Genomic DNA, 21,293 nt, shown 5'->3' on the forward strand with positions numbered 1-21,293 from the left:
TGCACTTATATAGCGACGTGCATGCACGTGTGTGTGTGGCTGCTTGTACTCGTCCGGATTAATGTCGATGTTATAGTGCCAGCCCACTGAGATACCATGCCGCAGTTTAACATAAATACTCATTCAGACACAGTAAACTGGATCCCACTCCTTGTTTTAGTCCCTTAATGCCGAGCGCCAGGCAGGGTAACAATTAAGTACCATCTTTTAACGTCTTGTACGCGGTATGACGCGGCCGGGATCGCACACCGGACCTTCCTCTCTCCAGGTGGACGCTCTACCACCACCACCAACAACAACACAGCAACAACAACAACAACAACAACAACAACAACAACCTTTATTCACTCTTTTCTGAATCGGAGTACATTGGTCATGTGAACGCATATTTTCATAATTTATATATATAATATATATATAAACTGAGGGCCAAAAGAAACGTTACCAACATTAACTGATTTGCCAATTTGAAACAAAGATGACAACCTGTTAAAAAAACAGTAAAGAACACATATCACGAATACAGCCTTCATGTTCTCTGTCGTTCTTTGCACGTGCTTTGCGGGTTTGGGGAGATATTGGTGTTTGTCAGCAATTTTTTAAAACATTTTTTCCCAAATTATCGTGCAATTTTCGGGTATAAATTACGCACGGATCTGTTCCCTATTATTGGTTGCGATGAATAACACCAACGAACATACCTGACTGACCGATGTCCAGAAGGAGAGAGCCATAGGTATGCTGCAGATGGGAGCGACAAAGAGAGCGGTTGCCATTAACATGAACTGCTCCAAAATGACCATTACCAGACTGGTCGCACGTCTCCGACAGACTGGCAGAACCGCAGACAGACCACGGAGTGGCAGACCAAAGGTCACGACCCCGCAGGATGACCGCTATTTACGGGTACTTTATCTGAGGCACAGATTTCTTACTGTGACGTCATCAGCTGCCAACAGCTTAGGACATGCGGTCAGCAGACAAACAGTGACCAGACGACTACGACATTATGGTCTCCGGGCTTATTGCCCTTTCAAGGGCATGACCTTGACCCGTCAACATCGACGTGCCAGATTGACGTGGTGCAGGCAAACTCAGCGATGGCAACTAAAGGAATGGCGGCGAGTGCTGTTTAGTGACGAGAGCATGTTCGAACTCTTCAAACCTGATGGGCGGAAGCGAGTTTATCGACGACGTGGTGAACGTACAGCTCCTTGTTGTGTCCAGGAGGTGGAACCTTACGGGGGCGGAAGTGTGATGGTCTAGGGCGGCATTTGCGGGGACGAGAAGACGGAACTTGTCATCATCGAAGGCAATCTGACAGCACAACGCTACATTGACAATATCTTACGGCCAGTGATTCTTCCTTTCATCCAGCGTCAACAACGGACGGTGTTCCAACAAGATAACGCCACACCCCATAAAGCCCGTATTACTAGAGACTTCCTCAACGCCAACAATGTGACTATCCTGCCGTGGCCAGCTCGATCACCAGATCTGTCACCCATAGAACATCTCTGGGACCAGCTGGGGCGTCGTCTTTCTCTGGGACCAGCTGGGGCGTCGTCTTCTGAAAAGTCAACATCCTCACTTCACGAGACAAGCGTTGATCGTTGCCCTCCGTGAGGAATGGAATCGGATACCTGCAGTCGATGTGAGGACGCTTGTCTACTCAGTTCGACGCCGCATTCGAAGATGCATTGCCGCTCATGGAGGTCATATCCCGTATTGAACGGTCTGGGCCGTCGTCACCTTAAAGTTGTAACCAATATTGTTAATCGAATACTGGACGAATGTCCCCTTGTCAAGAAATGTCCCTGTTGGAGGTCAAGGACTTTGCTGTTGAATTAGTAAATTCGCATTTTACTGTTCTGAATGATGAATTTCTACAATACAATTGTTATTGCTGCTTCAAATTGTGTTGGTCATATTTTATCCTAGAAATATCGCTGGTAACGTTTATATATACATTTGGGGCGGGCCATGTGGACAGTTTATGAAAAAATATAATTAGTGCATCAAAAACTTCTGACCCAAGTATTTTCACTCCTACGCAAAAACATTCACATGAGTAAATTTCATGTGAAGTCCGTTCCTTTTACACATGTGTCTGTCCTTGGAGATTGAGGGGAAGACTGTCAGCAGTGCGCCGTGCTTGTTGTCAGATCCGATAAAAGTGCTGTAAGGGGCTTAAACAAGGACTGGTCGGCTCGGGGTCAGTATACAGTGTCTGAGCGGGATATTCATGTTAAACTGCAGCATGGTGTCTCAGTGGGCTAGCACTATAAAAGTCCAAAGTCCAGACTAGTAAAAGCAGCCACACACACAAAAGCGCGCTCCAAAACCCACTCTCACACACATACACACACACGCACGCCCTCTCGCACACACACACAATCAAGCACGGAGGCACACTCACTACGCCGAACCTTGTTTCACGACATAATTAGGGCCGTAGGAGTTACCTCCCTTAGACCAGCATTTGCGAACGTACACCGTATTATGACTAGGCGTGGTAGGGTGAAATACTTGTTTCTGTTACAATCCCTCTGAAAGTTGCTTTGCATGTGACGGTGAACATGTTAAGTTTTACGCCAAGTTTCTCAATGTGCCGGACATATCATGTAGAGAGACTACAGAAATCGGCTCAAAACATTGTACTCATATGGGGAAATCGAACCCAGTATGTCTAGCGTGAGCAGCCAAGACTTAACCGCTAGACTACCCCGCAGTCTCAGTAAATTGTAAATGGGTTGCCTGAAGTGACCATCGCAGTGGTATAAACGTTTAACTGATAATGATATGTGTAGAAGCCTCACAAAGTCTAGCTCAGATCAGGTCATCTTGACAACGAACACCACGTGATTTACAATTGACTGGTTTCCGGGTCATGATACGCGTGGTATTTACATTATCTACATCCAATATGACATTGCCTAGATCCCAGTCTGAAACCGGCGGCTAAATGCTTTAGAGTACATCACAGGTAGGACACGGATGTGTGTTGTACGCAGGGCGTCACGTGATAAGGTGGTTCGTGAAACTGCATCCGATCAGACTGTTAGTGTACTGAGAAGACAGCTGAAGGTAACAGCGATCGTTATTCGTCTCTGAGTCGAGATGTCAGGTTCACTCCCTTTCTACAACGGCGGATGTATGCCCAGCATAGGCCTAGGCACGTGGAAGGTACAGACGTGTGCGTGCGTGCGTGCGTGCGTGCGTGCGTGCGTGCGTGCGTGCGTGTATGTGTGTGTGTGTGTGTGTGTGTGTGTGTGTGTGTGAAAGAGAGAGACTTGTATTGTGTGTCTTCTCGAACACTGGGGTGGATTAAGTTTTGGGGCGCGTGCGCGCGTGTGTGTGTGTGTGGAGGGGGGGGGGGGGGGGGGGGGGGGCGTGCGTGCGTGTGCGCGTCGATTTCCTCGAACAAGTGAATGTTATTAAAAAAATTGTTTCACAACTAAATGAAACGCGACAACAACTAATGCAATAAATTCCCGAATCTAAAACTCCATCATCAACTCGTACAAAGGGGGCAGTCCTAAGTTTTGTTGGTTCCTTATCAAAAACATTGTTTGGAACAGCCACAACAAATGATGTCAATATTCTGGCCCAACACAAAAATGTTTTCACCAAACAGGATATGACTGTTGCACATACTCTACAACAGCACTCAGAACATTTGTCCTCCTTTATGACGCTAGTTGATACCAGATTCAAAAATGCTATCAAAGATGTGAAAGCAAATCATGATGCCATCCGTTTTATGGCCTGTGCTATGGAGCTATGTTAAATCCATTCAATCCACATTTGTTACATCAACTTCTCTCTTGATAGATCAGATACAGAAAGCATATGTTGTTGAACACCAGGACACCAGGAGTTGCATCCCTTGGGCAGGCCAAAAACCCATGATTGTGGGTTCGAATCACGGTTCACCCCGATTATGTTTCTAGGTTTGCCAGCACCATACCCATGTTCGTGGGTTTCACAAAGTGGTAAACGTCTGAGACCTGCATCACTCCGGGCTTTCCCTTACACATTAAGCTGACATGCCATGATATAAAAGCTGCGTTAAACCCAACTCACTCAATTTCTCTCAAAAATATCATAGCTTTAGACTTTTGCAAACAACATCTGCCTTCTACTACTCCAATGCCAAATTCATATTTGCTCGTGCAAAATCCTCCGTTTATATTTCTAAAAGTTTCCAATTTCCTCTTTCATTCACTACCTCCAGTTGTATAAAATTATCTCCCTGCCTCTTCCCATCAACATTACATCTCCTCATAAAACTCAACTTTTGGATATGCCTGATTATCTTGCACTTTCTCCTGAAACTCAACATTATGTTAACTTGGATATTAACACTTTAGCATCATGCAATGGGGATGAAAATATTCTGCACTGTCCTTTTCATATAGCTCTTTAATCGTTTCCTGTCCTCTGGCATTATTCCAAAATGACAAAATCGCAGTTAAAACGCTCTGTGATTTCCGTTACATAACTACACCCATCTGTATCCTGTCAACATTGCTCTGCTTCAGCATTAAGTTGATTCATCTGTCCTCTACCATTCCAGGAGATACTAATTTGAAGACAAATGTCAACCTTACCATTCTTTTAGCATATATTCACACGAATATTCAACTATTTTGGCTAACAACAAGAAAGCTCATCTTAGTTTGAAGCTCATTGCAGAAAGTGGAAAGAAAGATGAAACTATTTTCAAAACAATTGCAGAACATCTCATAGATGGCCAAATTCCCATTCAAACTTCCTGGCTTGACACTTGTGCTGTTATTGCTGTCACAGCTGCTGCTGTCTCAGGTGTCGCCATTAAACTGGTTAGTTGGATGTTCTTCAAAATCCGCAAAATCTCAGCAGCGCTTACGCTTGTAATCTGCGTTGGCCCTGTTAAAGCTGTGTTACCTCCTGCCCTTAATTATAATGATCACACTCCACCCAGTTCAGGTACAGCTAGCTTTGTCCTTACTGATCTTGCTGACTACCTTGTTTCTATTCTCCAAGGACTTATAATATTTGCTATTGCTTCCATCCTTCTTCTTCTTCTCTATCAACAGCGTTCAGGTCCTCGGAATGGTCTAGTTCTTGAACTCACATCAGGTTCTGAATGTGTGGCAATCCCAGTCATATCTCTGACACTCTGTCCTTCATACTGGGATATTCAATCACCCTCAACTGTGGAAAACCTCCACATTGCTGGTTACTTCCTCCCCACCCTCTCTGTTGACTGGCCAGGCTTCATTGTAACTAACCAGCTTACTAAAACTGCATCACTATTCTCAATACCATTAGAATTTCGTACTTCAATGCTCGTCAACTCCAAAAGATCTTCAAGCAACCTTTCAGCGCCTACCTCCTACTTGACCATAATAATTTGTATACGATTTTGGAACCACCTACCTCAGTGCAATCATTTTAGTTTGTGAGCAGCAATATTGGAGCAATGCATCATGTATCATTTGTTTTAGCTAGTGTATTCATATTTCATGATTGATATTGTGTTTTGTCTTTTTGATTGATTGTGATATTTTGAACGTTCTCAATCAAAAGCTCCAGGACGCCCAGGGGTATTGTCATAGTTGTAAAATTGGTCATTTTTTCCTCAATATTTATATAAAAGTTAACTGTGGTAATATTCTTTATTAGGTTTAATTTAGGTAAACGTAAAGCACTGCATTTAGTCATTCTCCCATGTGAAGAGCGCAGCTATCTAGAAAATTGTATAACATCCTTTGAGCATGGTCAGTATTATCTCAGCCTCTATCGCAAGGACCGCTTAGCACACGTTTGCTGATACGTCCAACTCATATCAATATTTTCGGACTACTCATTAATTATTATTCAACTTATGTGGATATTACTTGGTCAAACTTCTTGGGAAAACCTTAATCCCTATTCTCGGCGCACGAACTCAAATTATCAAGTTGAACATGCAGTAAATTCGTGACCATTCAAGGTGTCTAGAGTATATATACTGACTAGCCCCGGGGGTACCTCACTGTCGAGAAATCCCAAATAAAGGAGCTGGCCATAGACACTTTGTTTGGTTTCTATGACAGTAAGTCATGTTCACTTTACTATTTCTCGAAATATGTAATTGTTTTATAATTTTTACCGTATATAGAGCAATATTATCAGCTGTAAAAGTATTTAATCTTATGTTATTGACCATGTATAAGGGCAAATATATTAAGTGGGTTTTATCTTTTTAACGGACTTATCTGTCAAATGTACGTGCGTTGGGTTTAGACCAAACTATCGTTTAAGTATTAACTCCACGGTATAGCATATATTGAATATCAAACATGTTCCGGGTCGGAAATAAAGGTGTTAACACTCGGGTGTCGTGGAAACGTCGTGTAAATGCAGACGAACTACCTCACTTTGTTAAGACTTTTTATATCACACGAGGTATGTACATTATCTTTTAATGTAAGGATTCTATGATGAACCATACATTGCATGTACTACTCGTTCATAAACAGAATCCAGACTGCTTTAAATAATTGCTTATAAGAGTTATTTGATGGAACTAACCTGGCAGAAAACGTTAATTTCTAAAGCTAATATATGATTATTTATATCCCACATATGTATGCTAATAGCACAACTACGCCAGAGCTAAAGTCAGTAATAATATTCATGTAATCATTTAGTTCATCTGTTAGCGATGTACAAATAGGATAGGTAACTCTCTTGTACTTACATTGGTCTGAGCATAATGCATTTGTAACACAGCTTCAGCAAACATGTCTGCATAAAGAGCAATGCATAAAATGTACATATATCCATATATTATACCATTCAGTAATGAGAATGGACATTGGTAAATGGGCCCGTTAACTCAGTGTATGTGGATGCTATCAGATGTAGTTTGTTTGCTGCGGTAGTTTAGATAAACTATATATATTGCCTTCAAGTATAACATATACCTGCATAAATAAATGAATTTATATTTAAATCTGCGTACATTTGATACCGATATTGGGTTTAACTATGTTTGTACGTAAATGAGATATACCTTTTTGCAGTGCCATTTCGCAAGGCGTAATCATAATTAGGAGTGGCTGAAAATAAATGTCACATAAGATTATGTAAGCTTTGTTCATAGGTATCTTTGTTGACTGACTTTAATATTGTTATTTGTAATTGGTTGTTTTATCACTTAGCTCACGGTACGTTTGTTTATCATGAAATGTAAACTCTTATATATAATCATTGTTTAATATCACACAATATTGTGATAACTGCTTCTTTTGTGAAAACTGTAAAATTAATGTCCTACATGACTTTGTACTTTATGTGTAACAATATTTCTTATATTAAATATAAAGAGATTGTCGAGAAAACCCCAAAATAGGGGCTGACCGAAGACACTTTGTTTGGTTTCTTCGAAGGTGGTGCCCGATCCCGTGCTGATTCCCCAAGGCTAATTCTAGATATTGTGACGGTGTGAATACGAAAGTGTCAAACCATCATATACGTAAGACCACATGGAAACAGACATGGTACATATTTTTGCTCACGTGAGAATTTTCACTCCTATGCAAAAAACAATCACATGAGTAAATTTCACGTGAAGTCCCTTTCGTTTACACATGTTTCTGCCCTTGGAGATTGAGGGACAGATTATGTCATCAGTGCGTCATGCTTGTTGTCAGATCTGACTAAAGTGCCTGGCGCTCGGCTTTAAGGGGCTACAACAAGGACTAGTCGGATCGGAGTCAGTATACTGTGTCTGAGTGGGGTATTCATGTTAAACTGCGGCAAGGTACCTCAGTGTGCTAGCACTATATATAAAACTGGCATAAGGCCAGACTAGTACAAGCAGCCACGCACACACCCGCGCGCTCCCAAACCCACTCTCACACACATACACACACGCCCTCACGCACACACGCAATCACGCACGCACGCACATACACTGCAACGCTGAACCTTGTTTCGCGACATAATAAGGGCCGTAGGAGTTACCTCCCTTAGACCAGCATTTGCGAACGTACATCGTATTATGACTAGGCGTGGTGGGGTGAAACACTTGTTTCTGTTACAATCCCTCTGAAAGTTTCGTTGCATGTGACGGTGAACATGTTAAGTTTTTACGCCAAGTTTCTCATTGTGCCGGACTTATCATGTAGAGAGACTACAGAAATAGGCCTCAAACATTGTAATCGAACCCAGTATGTCTAGCGTGAGCAGCGAAAGACTTAACCGCTAGACTACCCCGCAGACTCAGTAAATTGTAAATGGATTGCCTGAAGTGACCGCCGTAGTGGCATAAACTTTAAACTGATAATAATAAGTGTAGAAGCCTCACAAAGTCTAGCTCAGATCAGGTCACCTTCACAACGAACACCACGTGATTTACAATTGACTGGTTTCCGGATCGTGCTACGTGTAGTATTTGCATTATCTACATCCAATATGACATTGCCTGGACCCCAGTCTGAAACCGGCGGCCAAATGCTTTAGAGTACATCACAGGTAGAACACGGATGTGTGTTTTACGCAGGACGTCACGTGATAAGGTGATTCGTGAAACTGCATCCGATCAGACTGTTAATGGACTGAGAAGACAGTTGAAGGTAACAGCGATCGTTATTCGTCTCTGAGTCGAGATGTCAGGTTCACTCCCCTTCGTCTCTTTCTACAACGGCGGATGTATGCCCAGCATGGGCCTCGGCACGTGGAAGGTACAGCTATATGTGTGTGTGTAGTGTCTGTGTGTGTATTTGTGCGTTTGTGTAAGACTCGCGTGTCTTCTCGAAAGTTGGGGCGGATTTAGACTTGGGGCGCGTGTGCGTGTGCGTGTGCGTGTGCGTGTGCGTGTGCGTGTGTATATGTGGGCGCGCGTGCGTGTGTGTACGTGGCGGTCTCCTCGAACAAGTGTTGTGTTACTATATTGTAATCATTACGAGAGGAATAAGAAGGGGGAAAAATATACGTTCACAAAGAAATTTTCAAATATTGTAGTCGTTATTTTTGCTGAAGAAACCGTACCGTAATACCGTACTTATACTGTTAAAAGTCATACTCCCAATATAACCAATAAAACCCGATAACCGTAATACTTCCAATGACGTATGCTTAAAAAGGCATAGGTGCGCATCCTGAAAACGATCAGCGCTGCTGTCAGTCGTGTATATTGTATGTTCAGACTGGGATGTACTGGTGTGGTAAATAGAACGGCGTAATAATGTTCTAGATACTGACCCCAACATTCTCATTCAGTGTCACGCTGGGTCACGTCCTTTATATATAAGTAAAACGGGATATTAATTTCATAATCCTCATTTGCGGCATTTGTCGGTCTTGATTAGTCCTGTTAATCCTGCACCATGACTGGAATATTTTAATTTATGAAAACAAAAACAATCTAGATGTATATAAAAGCATGTTTAACCAGTTCAAGCCTGCTCCATATGACATCAGCATCAGGAAAATTATATTTTTAATCTTTTTTCAATGTATTGTGTAATAAAAGATGTCAAAGACAACATGCTAGTCTATAGTCCTGTGTGCTCCCATCTTCCCTTTAACGGGTAAAAAGGGCACTCTGCTCAACTGTCTGTCGCCTATGGGTCCAGTCTTCTAATAAGTGACGTGTGTGTAACATTATAACTGTGTGAGAATCGAGATGACAGCTGGTGGTTAAAGCATTCGCTCGTCAAGCCGTAAGCCCGGGTTCGATTCGTTACATGCGTACAATGTGTGAAAACCATTTCTGGTGTACCCCGCCGTGATGGTCCAAGAACAAAACTCACTCACTGTATGGTTAGGATACCTAAAGCATTTGAGTTTTAATTCCGGGTAAGAGGTGAATTTACTGTAAACGTTAAACAACTTATTCAGTCATTGTCTCGTTTATTGATATTAATGTTTTAGGTTTGTATTGTTAATAACAGTGTATGTACTAGTATTCCTTAAAAGAGCGATGCCTACTGTGTGTATGGAGCCCTGTTTAATGTTGCCAATATGGCGACGCCCTAGGAATGGGCACGTGTTCTATATCGGTGGGTTATCGGCTGTTCTGTAATTATGGATTAGTTTTCAGTTATGGATAAAGCAGACTTGGAAGATGAGTTACAACATTTTCAATGAGTTGAAGTTACTTTGTCGACAACATTAAACGGTACAATTCTTCTGTTTACCCTTTTGTTACTTGTGTTCGTTTGTCTAGAACATTCTCGACTGTCAACATTTTATCTGGTCTGGTAATTTTCCCCACATTTTCGGGAATTTTATACACTGCTTTAATCACAACTTTCTTGGACTCCCACGTTATCCAAGCCAAGCAACTTCCATTTGGTTACCTGGCATATCCGCGTACTTGACGATAGGATGTCAGGCAAATATCTCCAGGGAAAATGGAAGCTTGCCTTTTGAGGAAGACATGCCACTAAATTATTACTGAAACACGGTCGTGACCACCTTTCATTAAATATAACTGTGGTTCAATCATATCAATAAATTAATCCTCTAGACGCTTACGTTTTTCAGTCCGAGAAAGGCAAGGTGACTGAAGCCGTCAAGGTTGCTATTGAAAGTGGGTACCGCCATATTGATTGTGCGTGGTGCTATGGCAACGAGGCGGAAGTAGGTCTTGGGATCAAGGCGAAGGTCGACGACGGTACAGTTACAAGAGAAGACCTATTTATTACCACCAAAGTAAGAAAGTAAATGATTTTGAAACTAAAATGTTTGATCACTGACATGAGTGAGTGAGTGAGTTGGGTTTAACGCTGCTTTTAACATGATTCCAGTTATATCACGGCGTGTCAGCTTAATATGGGAGGAAAGCCCGAAGTGATGCAGGTCTCAGACATATACTGCTTCGGTGAAACCCACGAGCACGGGTATGGTGCTGACAAACCTAGAAACATAATCAGGGCGAAACGGGTTTCGAACCCACAATCATAGGTTTCTGGCGTGCCCAAGGGACGCAACTCTTTTCAGCGAATCACGGCGCCTTAGACGACTGGGCCACCCGTGCCCCCCACAATACATTAAAAGTGTAAACTAGTTCAGTTTCAGAAGACCATGGAAGTAATTCCTGGGGCTAAATTTTGAACTGTATTAAATAAGCACCTTCATATTCTACGTTGTTACGACGCCAAATGACGTTATCAAACTCAAGATTTTAGATTAAACCTGAACATACGTGGGGATTCCAGTTGGAATTGCTCTCAAGCGACTGATGCTTGTCGTAAGAGGCGACTTAATGGATCGGGTGATCAGGCTCGGTGACATGAGTGTTAAGGTAGCCCGTCGTTGCCAATAATAGCAATAATAATGACTCGACAATCAACAGGCTTCAGTCACATATTCCGAATGCGGCTTCAAACAGCAAAAAAATAAATAAATAAACAAACAAACACAAAAACAAACGTACTAACAAACGAACAAACAAACAAACCAACCAAAAACATCTAATTTATTTTGCATTCAACCTATTCGTTTCCCCTTCTAGCTATGGTGTACTCATCACGAGCCTGGTCGTGTAGAGGCAGCCGTGCGTGATTCCCTGGACAAGCTGGACGTGTCCTACGTCGACCTGTACCTGATGCATGCTCCGTTTGCCTTCAAGGTACGTGTCCTACAGCCGTGCATACACTCGGCCAACCCGGACATTCAGTTCTGAACGATTACATTAAAATTCCTCGGGAATACGAACTTCAGTGAATTTGTCCTTCTTACACATCGAGCGAGGAATGAGATATCCCCCCCCCCCCCCATCAGTCAATGAAACCTATTATTTCACGATACAAATGGAATGTTTTATTTATCATACTTTTTGTGTAGTTGTCTACCGGAAGGTTATATTATTTCATTACAAATGTAAAACCTTGAAACGTAAATTCTCACTAACTCACATGCAGGGACGGTTCACCACCCCTTGTAACTGCGACTTAATAAGTAGTTCCGTGTTTTCAATATCTCAAAAAATATAAACAAGAGAAACAAATATATTTTAGGGTCACGGAAATTCTCCGTCATGGCGCTTTGCGAAACAAACAGTCTCGATTGATGAGTTAAATGAAAAGTTTACAGTTTATAACGAAACATTTTCAAGAGAATTACAAACGGCAAGAAGCGACAAATAACTCCATAAATGACCATCTGTCATTATATTGCCCTGTCAGTGTGGAAGTAACGTAAAAAGGAAGTCAACAGTTGTGTACGGGCTAGACATTTACGATAAGGGGAGACAATTTGCGGGGAGGTAATTCATGTATGACAATAGTTCCATCAAGTGTTATGTTCACTGCTGTGAATTATAAAGTGCTATGTTCACTGCAGTGAGATATCAAGTGTTATGTTCACTGAAATGAAAATATCACTTCTCTCAACTTTGAAAAAATCTTACACTCTGAAGTATACAGCAAAATTTTCACTTTGTTTAAACAGGAGTCCAATGAAATCTGTCCAAGAGACGCAGCCGGCAACCTTCTCATGTCTGACGTAGACTACGTGGACACGTGGAAGGTCGGGCATCTCCACTGCTCATTTTCTTGTCATTAATTAACATTTATGAATTTGTCATCAATCGACTGCATGTACATATGGTTGAACAGTTTTATTACGAACACGTTTAAATGTACTAAGAACATAAACGCGTCTTTTCAAATTCCCAATTGTTTTACTCAACATTATCAACAGAATTCACATGGGAAACGAATTCTGAAACACGAATTAAGAGCTATAGCTCAAACTCTTTAGCAGTTGCATTCTAGCGCTACAATAGCTCTTTCTCAGAGTGACAAAGTTCTTCTGTAACAATAATACCAGGTTGTTCAAAAGAAATCGTTTTGCCACATATATACGTATCCATAAATATAGTTTACGAATAGCTGGAGAATCCAAAATGGCGGATGACGATTTACGAGTCAGGGACTACAGATATCACGAACATATTGTATGGTTTACTGTATAAGGTTTGATTTTTCTTTAAAAGAAAACTTTCAAAGTCAAATGCGTATATAAAACCAAGACAAGTAGAATCTATGTGCATAATTATTTTGAAGCTAAGATCTTGAGTTCTCCTATATATGAAATTATCTTTTAATAAAACACAGTTGTTTGTCTGGCAACAGGCAATGGAGTCCTTGGTTGACAAAGGACTGGTTAAATACATCGGCGTGTCTAACTTTAACTTGGAACAAATGGAAAGATTACTGAAAACAGACGGGCTTAAGCTGAAACCCGTAACAAATCAGGTAAATATGTTTATGTTTTAGATAACATTGATCACATGCCTTTGTCAACTTCTCTGAAACCTGCCAGATCAATGAGCTGAAATTTTGCATTCATGTTGTATGTTGCCGCCGATGGTGACACCTCAATTTCTTCACATATCATTACAACCATTATATAAGAAGGTAAATATTGGCATGTATGTTTTGTCCGATGCTGACACAAATTTAGTTCAAATGTCTTAAATATCTATGGTCAGTTTCGTTGGTTATAAAGGGGCACGTTGGGCCAAGTCGTCTAAGGCGCCGCGATTCGCTGTGCAGAGTTGCGTCCCTTGGGCACGCCAGAAACCTATGATTGTGGGTTCGAATCCCGGTTCGCCCCTATTATGTTTCTAGGTTTGTCAGCACCATAACCGTGCTTGTTGGTTTCACCGAAGTGGTAAACGTCTGAGACCTGCATCCCTTCGGGCTTTCCTCCCACATTAAGCTGACACGCCGTGATATAACTGGAATACTGTTAAAAGCGGCGTTAAACCCACCTCATTCACACTTACTCACGTTAGTTATAATGACATGCGGAAGGCAGGGTAACAACAAGAACCAATTTTCAACGTATTTTGTCATAACGTGGCGGGGATCAAACCATTGACCTTTCGCTCTGTCCAGTACACCAAGAAGGTGACCTTCTACAGCTGGATCGCTATATGGCTGAAATAATGCCGACGCAACGTTAAATTTTAACTCACTCACTCACTCACTCTCCAGTTGGAACAAGGCCGTGTTTTGATCGTTGGTTAAAACAGAGACTTTACCGAAATTCTGTTGTATGTGTTAACGAGTGATGGAGGAGTGAGTGAGTGAGTGAGTATGGTTGTACGCCGCTTTTAGCAATATTCCAGAAATATCACGGCGGGGGACACTAGAAATGGGCTTCACAAATTGTACCCATGTCGGGAATCAAACCCGGGTCTTCGGCGTGACGAGCGAATGCTTTAACCACTAGGCTACCCGACCGCCCCGAGTGATGGAGGAACACAGATGTTTTGACGATATGATTTATCCTACAAATGTTGTTGTTTTATCTATCTCATTAAAATCAGATCTTAGTTCTCGCTACCGCTAAACAAAGATCTGAGGACATCCCATTAGGGGTCACGTCAGAACGATCTTTCATCCGACCAATCAGAGCGTCGCTAACCAGATTATGAAAGTGACAGTTGGAATGTGATTTCTAATCATGCAACCTCGAAAACCTTGGTACGTGGTATTCCGAATGAATGTTCTTTTGTTCGGGTTTCGAATTTTTAATCGAAAATTTGTCAAAATATGTTTCGAAGCTTCGTCGCCAGTTTGAACTAAGTGCCGTAAAGCACGATAAAGCGGCCTTCTGATTGGCTAATGTCGACTTCTTGTCAGTCATTCAATTGGTCGGTCAAAAATCGCGGAATGTCGGTCTGACGTGAACCATAATGGGGAGTTCTCAGATCTCTGTTTAGCGGTAGCGAAAACCAAGATATGATTTTAATGAGATTGTTGTTTAATAAATTCCCAGATTGAGGTATCTCCGTATCTAACCAATGACAAACTAGTATCGTTCTGCAAGGAGAACGGAGTTACAGTCACCGCATACGCACCTCTTGGGTCCGCTGACAACCCTGCTTTACAGTAAGTCAGCACGTTCGTTAAGAATATATAATAATTTCCACATGTCAGCGTTCCAAAAGTGGGACCCTCCTTAACGTGACCGACATTCAACTGAAAGCGGATGCTTTCTAAAAAAATACTTTGTTCCACAAAAACAGTTTGGTCTTATATTAGGTAAAACGAAAAAAAATGTTTGTCATTCCATAACGAATTGACAATTATTAGGAAAGGTAGTCATTGCTAAGTATCACTATTTAGATTCGACTCAATTTCTTCATTCAACGTACTGAGGAGGCCACAGGCCTATAGTACAAACATGATTACAGGAGCAATTGGTACAATCATATAATTTCCAAACTTGATTTTCTTTGTATAAAAGCATGATATATGTACATAGAAAGATTTCTTATGGTTTCAATGTTGCTAGTGGTCAGTAATAGTTTAAACTTAAATGTACAATGGTTTATATGAAAATATTTTGGTAAATATACTTTTCTTAGTTCATCATAATGCGGACATACTAGTAAAAAGTGATACTCGTTACTATTTACTTCAGGTCAATGAAAGATCGACCACTTATCGCCACGGAACCAACACTACAAGAACTGGGCAGAAAGTACGGTAAAACGGCAGCACAGGTAAATGTTTATAAGGATACGACATTTCGCATACTTATAATGCACCAGCCTTCACGGGGGGCACGGGTGGCACAGTCGTCTAAGGCGCCGCGCTTCGCTGTGCAGAGTGGCGTCCCTTGGGCACGCCAGAAACCTATGATTGTGGGTTCGAATCCCGGTTCGCCCCGATTATGTTTCTAGGTTTGTCAGCACCATATCCGTGCTCGTGGGTTTCACCGAAGTGGTAAACGTCTGAGACCTGCATCACTTTTGGCTTTCTTCCCACATAAAGCTGACACGCCGTGATATAACTGGAATAATGTTGAAAGCGGCGTTTAACCCAACTCACTCACTCATTTCGTCAAAATATGCTGAAACGAAGAAGGATGATGAACGATAGCCTTGTCTGTTTGGCACATATTACTTCTCAGTCGCCAAAACTTGCTTTTATTCATGGGTGATAACCCATCATAATTATCACCGAACCACATGAAACGTAATAGTGAGTGAGTGAGTGAGTTTGATTTTACGCCGCTTTTAGCAATATTCCAGCAATATCACGGCGGGGGACACCAGAAATGGGCTTCACACATTGTACCCATGTCGGGAATCGAACCCGGGTCTTCGGCGTGACGAGCGAACGCTTTAACCACTAGGCTACCCGACCGCCCCTGAAACGTAATAAAATTCCCATAAGTGTTACGAAGTGCAGTATGTAAAACAGATCATAAAAAACAACATTTATGAACTCCATTTATCCACACTACAGTTCACGTTTCTTCACCTTTATTGGTTGATATAGTCAAACCCGTTGTGTCGAAGTTGAAGGGACCTACATAAATACTTCGAATTATCCGATGTTCGACACAACCGATAAGGATGATTTAAGCAGGAATACGCAGCAAACATGCCTTAACAGTATGTTCGACACATCAAAGTTCGACATATCAATATTCGACACAACGGTGTTTGACCGTATCTACTTCCTCGACACAGGTGGCATTGCGCTGGGGGGTACAAAGGAACCTTTCCGTCATTCCCAAGAGCGTCACACCATCTAGGATCAAGGAGAATATACAGGTATTCAAGAATAACGCTATGTTTCTTTTACCAGACAATGCGAACCACGAAAATCTGGGGTAGAATAGGTCCTCAGCAACCCATGCTTCCCGTAAGAGGCGACTATGCTTGTCGTAAGAGGCGACTAACGGGTTCGGGTGGTCAGGCTCGCTGACTTGGTTGATGCTTGTCGAACCTAATTGCGTGGATGGATGCTCATGATGTCAATCACTGGATTGTCTGTTCCAGACTCGATTATTTACAGACCGCCGTCATATAGCTGGAAAATTGCTGAGTGCGGCGTTAAACAACCAACCAACCAAACATTGCCTTCATATACAGTAAACTCCGTTTATAACGAACTGGCAGATGTAACGAACTGTTTTTTTGGTTCCCGGCCATTTGCTGTATATATGCTGTATATATGCTTATAACGAACTACGGTTATAACGAACAAACATTTGTGGTCCCTTTGAGGTCGTTATAACCATAGTTTACTGTAGTTCAAGATTACTGAGTCATTGGTATAGTGGTGATGCGTTTAAACTGTTCGTTTACATTCACGTCGCTATATGAGCAAATAATCTCGAACGCCGTTTAACCCCACTTCACCCCGCCTCACGTGCTAGATTACTAGATGAATGCGAATACAGTAAACTACAGTTATAACGAACACGCTTATAACGAACTGACCGATATAACGAACTTACTTTTTTGGTCCTGACTATTTGCTGTAGTTATGCTGTATATATGCTTATAACGAACTACGGTTATGACGAACTAAAATTAGCAGTCCCTTTAAGTTCGTAATAACCGTAGTTTACTCTAAAGCCAGTTCACAGGTACAAAATATAAGACACAGTTGCATCCTCGTTCACTCTACGGTTTTGGGTGACAACAATCCTGCAAACGTTGGGAACGGTTCCACTCATGTTTATCCATTGACATGACCACTCACCACCTCTCTGTTTACCAGCGGTGCCCTGTTCTTGTTAAAGAGGGCACGGGTGGCCCAGTCGTCTAAGGCGCCGCAATTCGCTGTGCAGAGTTGCGTCCCTTGGGCACGCCGGAAACGCATGATTGCAATTGTGGGTTCGAATCCCGGTTCGCCCTGATAATGTTTCTAGGTTTGTAAGCACCATACCCGTGCTCGTTGGTTTCACCGAAGTGGTAGACGTCTAAGACCTGCATCGTTTCTGGAATTCCTCCCACATTAAGTTGACACGCAGTGATTTAGCTGGAATACTGTTAAAAGCGGCGTTATGCGCGACTCGCTCACTCACCGTTCTTGTCAAATATGCGTGCTGAGAAAGAATAGATCGTGTAAGGACACTTTCTGGTGAACTGTTACAAAATACACAGCTTTCCATAGATGCAGCTTTTCTATCTATTCACAGATTCTTGACTTTGAACTGACTGAAGAGGATATGAAAGTTGTATCTGATCTCAACCGGGACTTTAGGGCGTGTTCCTTTCTCTTGTGAGTACATCGACAGTCTTTGTTCGAAAATGTTGTCCACAGATATAATATTGTTATGTGCGATCAAAACAACATACACGCACTTTTTAAATATAGATTCATTTGATACACCAGTAACTGAGCTTTGATATGGTGTATGGGATAATGCAAGGTAATGTTTTATTTTCCAGCGTACCCAAACACAAGTATCATCCTTTCAACACTGCATGACAGAAAAGGAAACTCAGCATTGAACAAAGTGTAATATTTGCGACGCATTGATAGTTTACAGATAAAATATACTCTGTCAGTACTTTGTTGTTTTTACACCGCATTCAGCAGTACTCTGTTTATAGTATGACTATATCAACGCGGGCTCTATACTACCATCGTGGGCTCTATACTACCATCGCGGGATCTATACTACCATCAAGGGCTCAAAACTACCATCGCGGGCTCTATACTACCATCGTGGGCTCTATATTACCATCACGGGCTCAAAACGACCATAACAGGCTCTATACTACAATCGCGGGCTCTATACTACCATCGCAGGCTCTATATTACCATTGCAGGCTCTATATTACCATCGCGGACTCTATATTACCATCGCGGGCTCTATACTACCATTGTGGACTATATATTACCATCGCGGGCTCTATATTACCATCACTGACTCTATATTACCATCGCGGGCTCTATACTACCATCGCGGTCTCTATATTACCGTCGCGGGTTCTATATTACATGTACCATCGCAGGCTCTATACTACCATCACAGCCTCTATACTACCATCACGGGCTCTATATGACTATCACAGGCTCTATACTACCATCACTGGCCCTATACTACCATCGCGGACTCTATACTACCATCACGTGCTCTATACTACCATCACGGGCTCTATACTACCATTGCAGGCTCTAAACTACCAGCACGGACTCTGAACTACAATCGCGGGCTCAAAACTACCATAACAGGCTCTATACTAACAGTACAGGCTCTAAACTACCATCACGTACTCTGAACTACAATCGCGGGCTCAAATCTACCATCACGGGCTCTATACTACCATCGCGGGCTCTATACTACCATCGTGGGCTCTATATTACCATCACGGGCTCTATGCTACCATCATGGGCTCAAAACTACCATTGCGGGCTCTATACTACCATCACGGTCTCTATACTACCATCGTGGGCTCAAAACTACCATCACGGGCTCTATATTACCATCACAGGAAATATACTACCATCACACACTCTGAACTACAATCGCGGGCTCAAAACTACCATTGCGGGCTCTATACTAGCATCGCGGGCTCTAAACTACCACCGCGGTCTCTATACTACCATTGCAGGCTCTATATTACCATCACAGGCTCTATAAAACCATCACGGGCTCTATACTACCATCGTTAGCTCAAAACTACCATCATGGGCTCTATACTACCATCATGAGCTCTTTACTACCATCGCAGGCTCTACACTACCATTGCAGGCTCTAAACTACCATTGCAGGCTCTAAACTACCATCGCGGGCTCTAAACTACCATCACAGGCTCTATACTACCATCATGGGCTCTATACTACCGTCACAGGCTATTAACTACCATCGCCTTTTTATGATTATACATTACTTTAAAAACAACACATCTGTGGTAGTCTATTTTTTTATTCTCCTTTGATGATATATTTTCAAGTCAAAATATAATAATTATTAATGTATAACTTGTATTCCCGATGTGGCTGACATACTGCCGATTTGGCCTTTTAACTTAAAACTCACTCACTTTTAACTCACTCACTTATTATATACAACTAGGCAATTCTTGAATGTCCGCTGTAAATAATCGAGTCTGGACCAGACATTCCAGTGATTGACATCATAAGCATCGGGATACAATGACATGCATCAACTATGTCAGCAAGTCTTGGTTGGTTTGTTGGTTTGTTGTTTAACGCCGCACTCAGCAATATTCCAGCTATATGACGGCGGTCTGTAAATAATCAAGTCTGGACCAGACAATCCAGTGATTAATTTCATGAGCATCGATCCACGCAATCAGGATCAATGACATGCATCAACTAAGTCAGCGAGCCTAACCACCCGATCCCGTTAGATTAATACAGACCGCCGTCATAAAGCTGGAATATTGCTGAGTGCGGCGTTAAACAAAAAACCCCAAAACAACAAACTTTTGACAGAAGAAACCGCTGGTCTGTAGCTCACACGACTATACGGGACCTTGGTGTTCTTGTTCTACAGTCCCAGCACCACAACAACAGAGAGAGAAACATTATTGAGAATTTAAGAGAGTCGATCAGTACTTGAGCAACACCTCAACGTGTCAGCACCATTGTGGGAAGAAAACACAAAGTGAAGCTTGCTGTGTACATTTTTTACAATTTCGGTGAAATTCACGTAAAACAAAAATCACAAAAATAACGATTCATGACTTCAAGCCCATGATCAGGGGAACCTGACCACAGCTCTGACATTTGGTCAGTCATTGAACACGTGTAAGTATAATACTTGAGCAAAATATGTCTACAATGTACCACATACAAGGAAGGTTCATCTGGGATTCGAACCCATAACTCATGATCCTTATGTCGCAAGAAAGTAATTTGTGGCGTTTCAGACCCCAGGGTCGCCCATGACATTTTTTATTTTTGCTTTTATTGTTTTACACTGCATCGCAGTTTGTGTAAGTATGTACTCTTAGATTAAACATTCGCGATGTCAGTAGTGTAAAGTATGAAGGAAAAACAAAAGGTGAGGTTGAAGAATTTGATTCATGTAGCGATTTGGTGTCAAATTTCCCTGAACCACAACCAAGCCAGATCTCCTGGTGTAGGATATGACCTCCACATCATGACACTACCGCCAACGAAATTGTCGAATTCACATACACAATGTGGGGCAAAACGCTCATTTCGATAACGATAAACACGATGCCTTCCATCTCGCCGGTGAAGAAGAAATCGCGATTCATCGCTATACCACACTCGCCTCCAGTTTCTCAAATTCCAATGCTGTAAGGTATGGCACCAACGCAAGCGTCGCTGTCGACGGAACTGATGCAAAACAGGGACGATAACTGGTCTTCTGGGTGGGATTCCAGCCTCGCGAGGATGGATCCTGACAGTACTAGTCTGGTCCGCTATCCTCCTCTAGGGATGCGACCTGCAGTTTCCGTAGCTGTGTCATTGCGATGACGTAGGTGGAACAGTCGAATGTAGCGATCCTGTGCAGGGGTCGTAACCCTTGGTCGGTCGGTTCTCGGGCGG

The 21,293-nt window shown here is 42.2% G+C and overlaps 1 protein-coding gene across 3 annotated transcripts; it reads left to right on the top strand.

Moving 5' to 3' along the window:
• The first annotated feature begins 2,992 nt into the window (after window positions 1-2,992).
• Window positions 2,993-18,309, top strand: LOC124150916 (aldo-keto reductase family 1 member B1-like). Of its 3 annotated transcripts, none has more exons than XM_046523111.2 (10): window positions 2,993-3,186; window positions 10,525-10,692; window positions 11,495-11,611; window positions 12,433-12,510; window positions 13,119-13,241; window positions 14,773-14,885; window positions 15,421-15,502; window positions 16,478-16,561; window positions 17,938-18,020; window positions 18,191-18,309. In XM_046523111.2, the coding sequence occupies exons 1-10, from the start codon at window positions 3,121-3,123 to the stop codon at window positions 18,228-18,230; spliced, it is 954 nt and encodes a 317-aa protein (XP_046379067.2). In that variant the 5' UTR covers window positions 2,993-3,120; the 3' UTR covers window positions 18,231-18,309. The 3 variants fall into 3 exon arrangements, with proteins under 3 accessions (XP_046379067.2, XP_048249592.1, XP_046379066.2); XM_048393635.1 differs by lacking the exon at window positions 2,993-3,186 and adding an exon at window positions 8,363-8,609; XM_046523110.2 differs by lacking the exon at window positions 2,993-3,186 and adding an exon at window positions 8,366-8,717.
• Window positions 18,310-21,293: the final 2,984 nt, after the last annotated feature.

Source organism: Haliotis rufescens, unplaced genomic scaffold, assembly GCF_023055435.1.
Source record: "Haliotis rufescens isolate VD_foot unplaced genomic scaffold, xgHalRufe1.0.p SCAF_12, whole genome shotgun sequence".
Taxonomy (NCBI): Eukaryota; Metazoa; Mollusca; class Gastropoda; order Lepetellida; family Haliotidae; genus Haliotis; species Haliotis rufescens.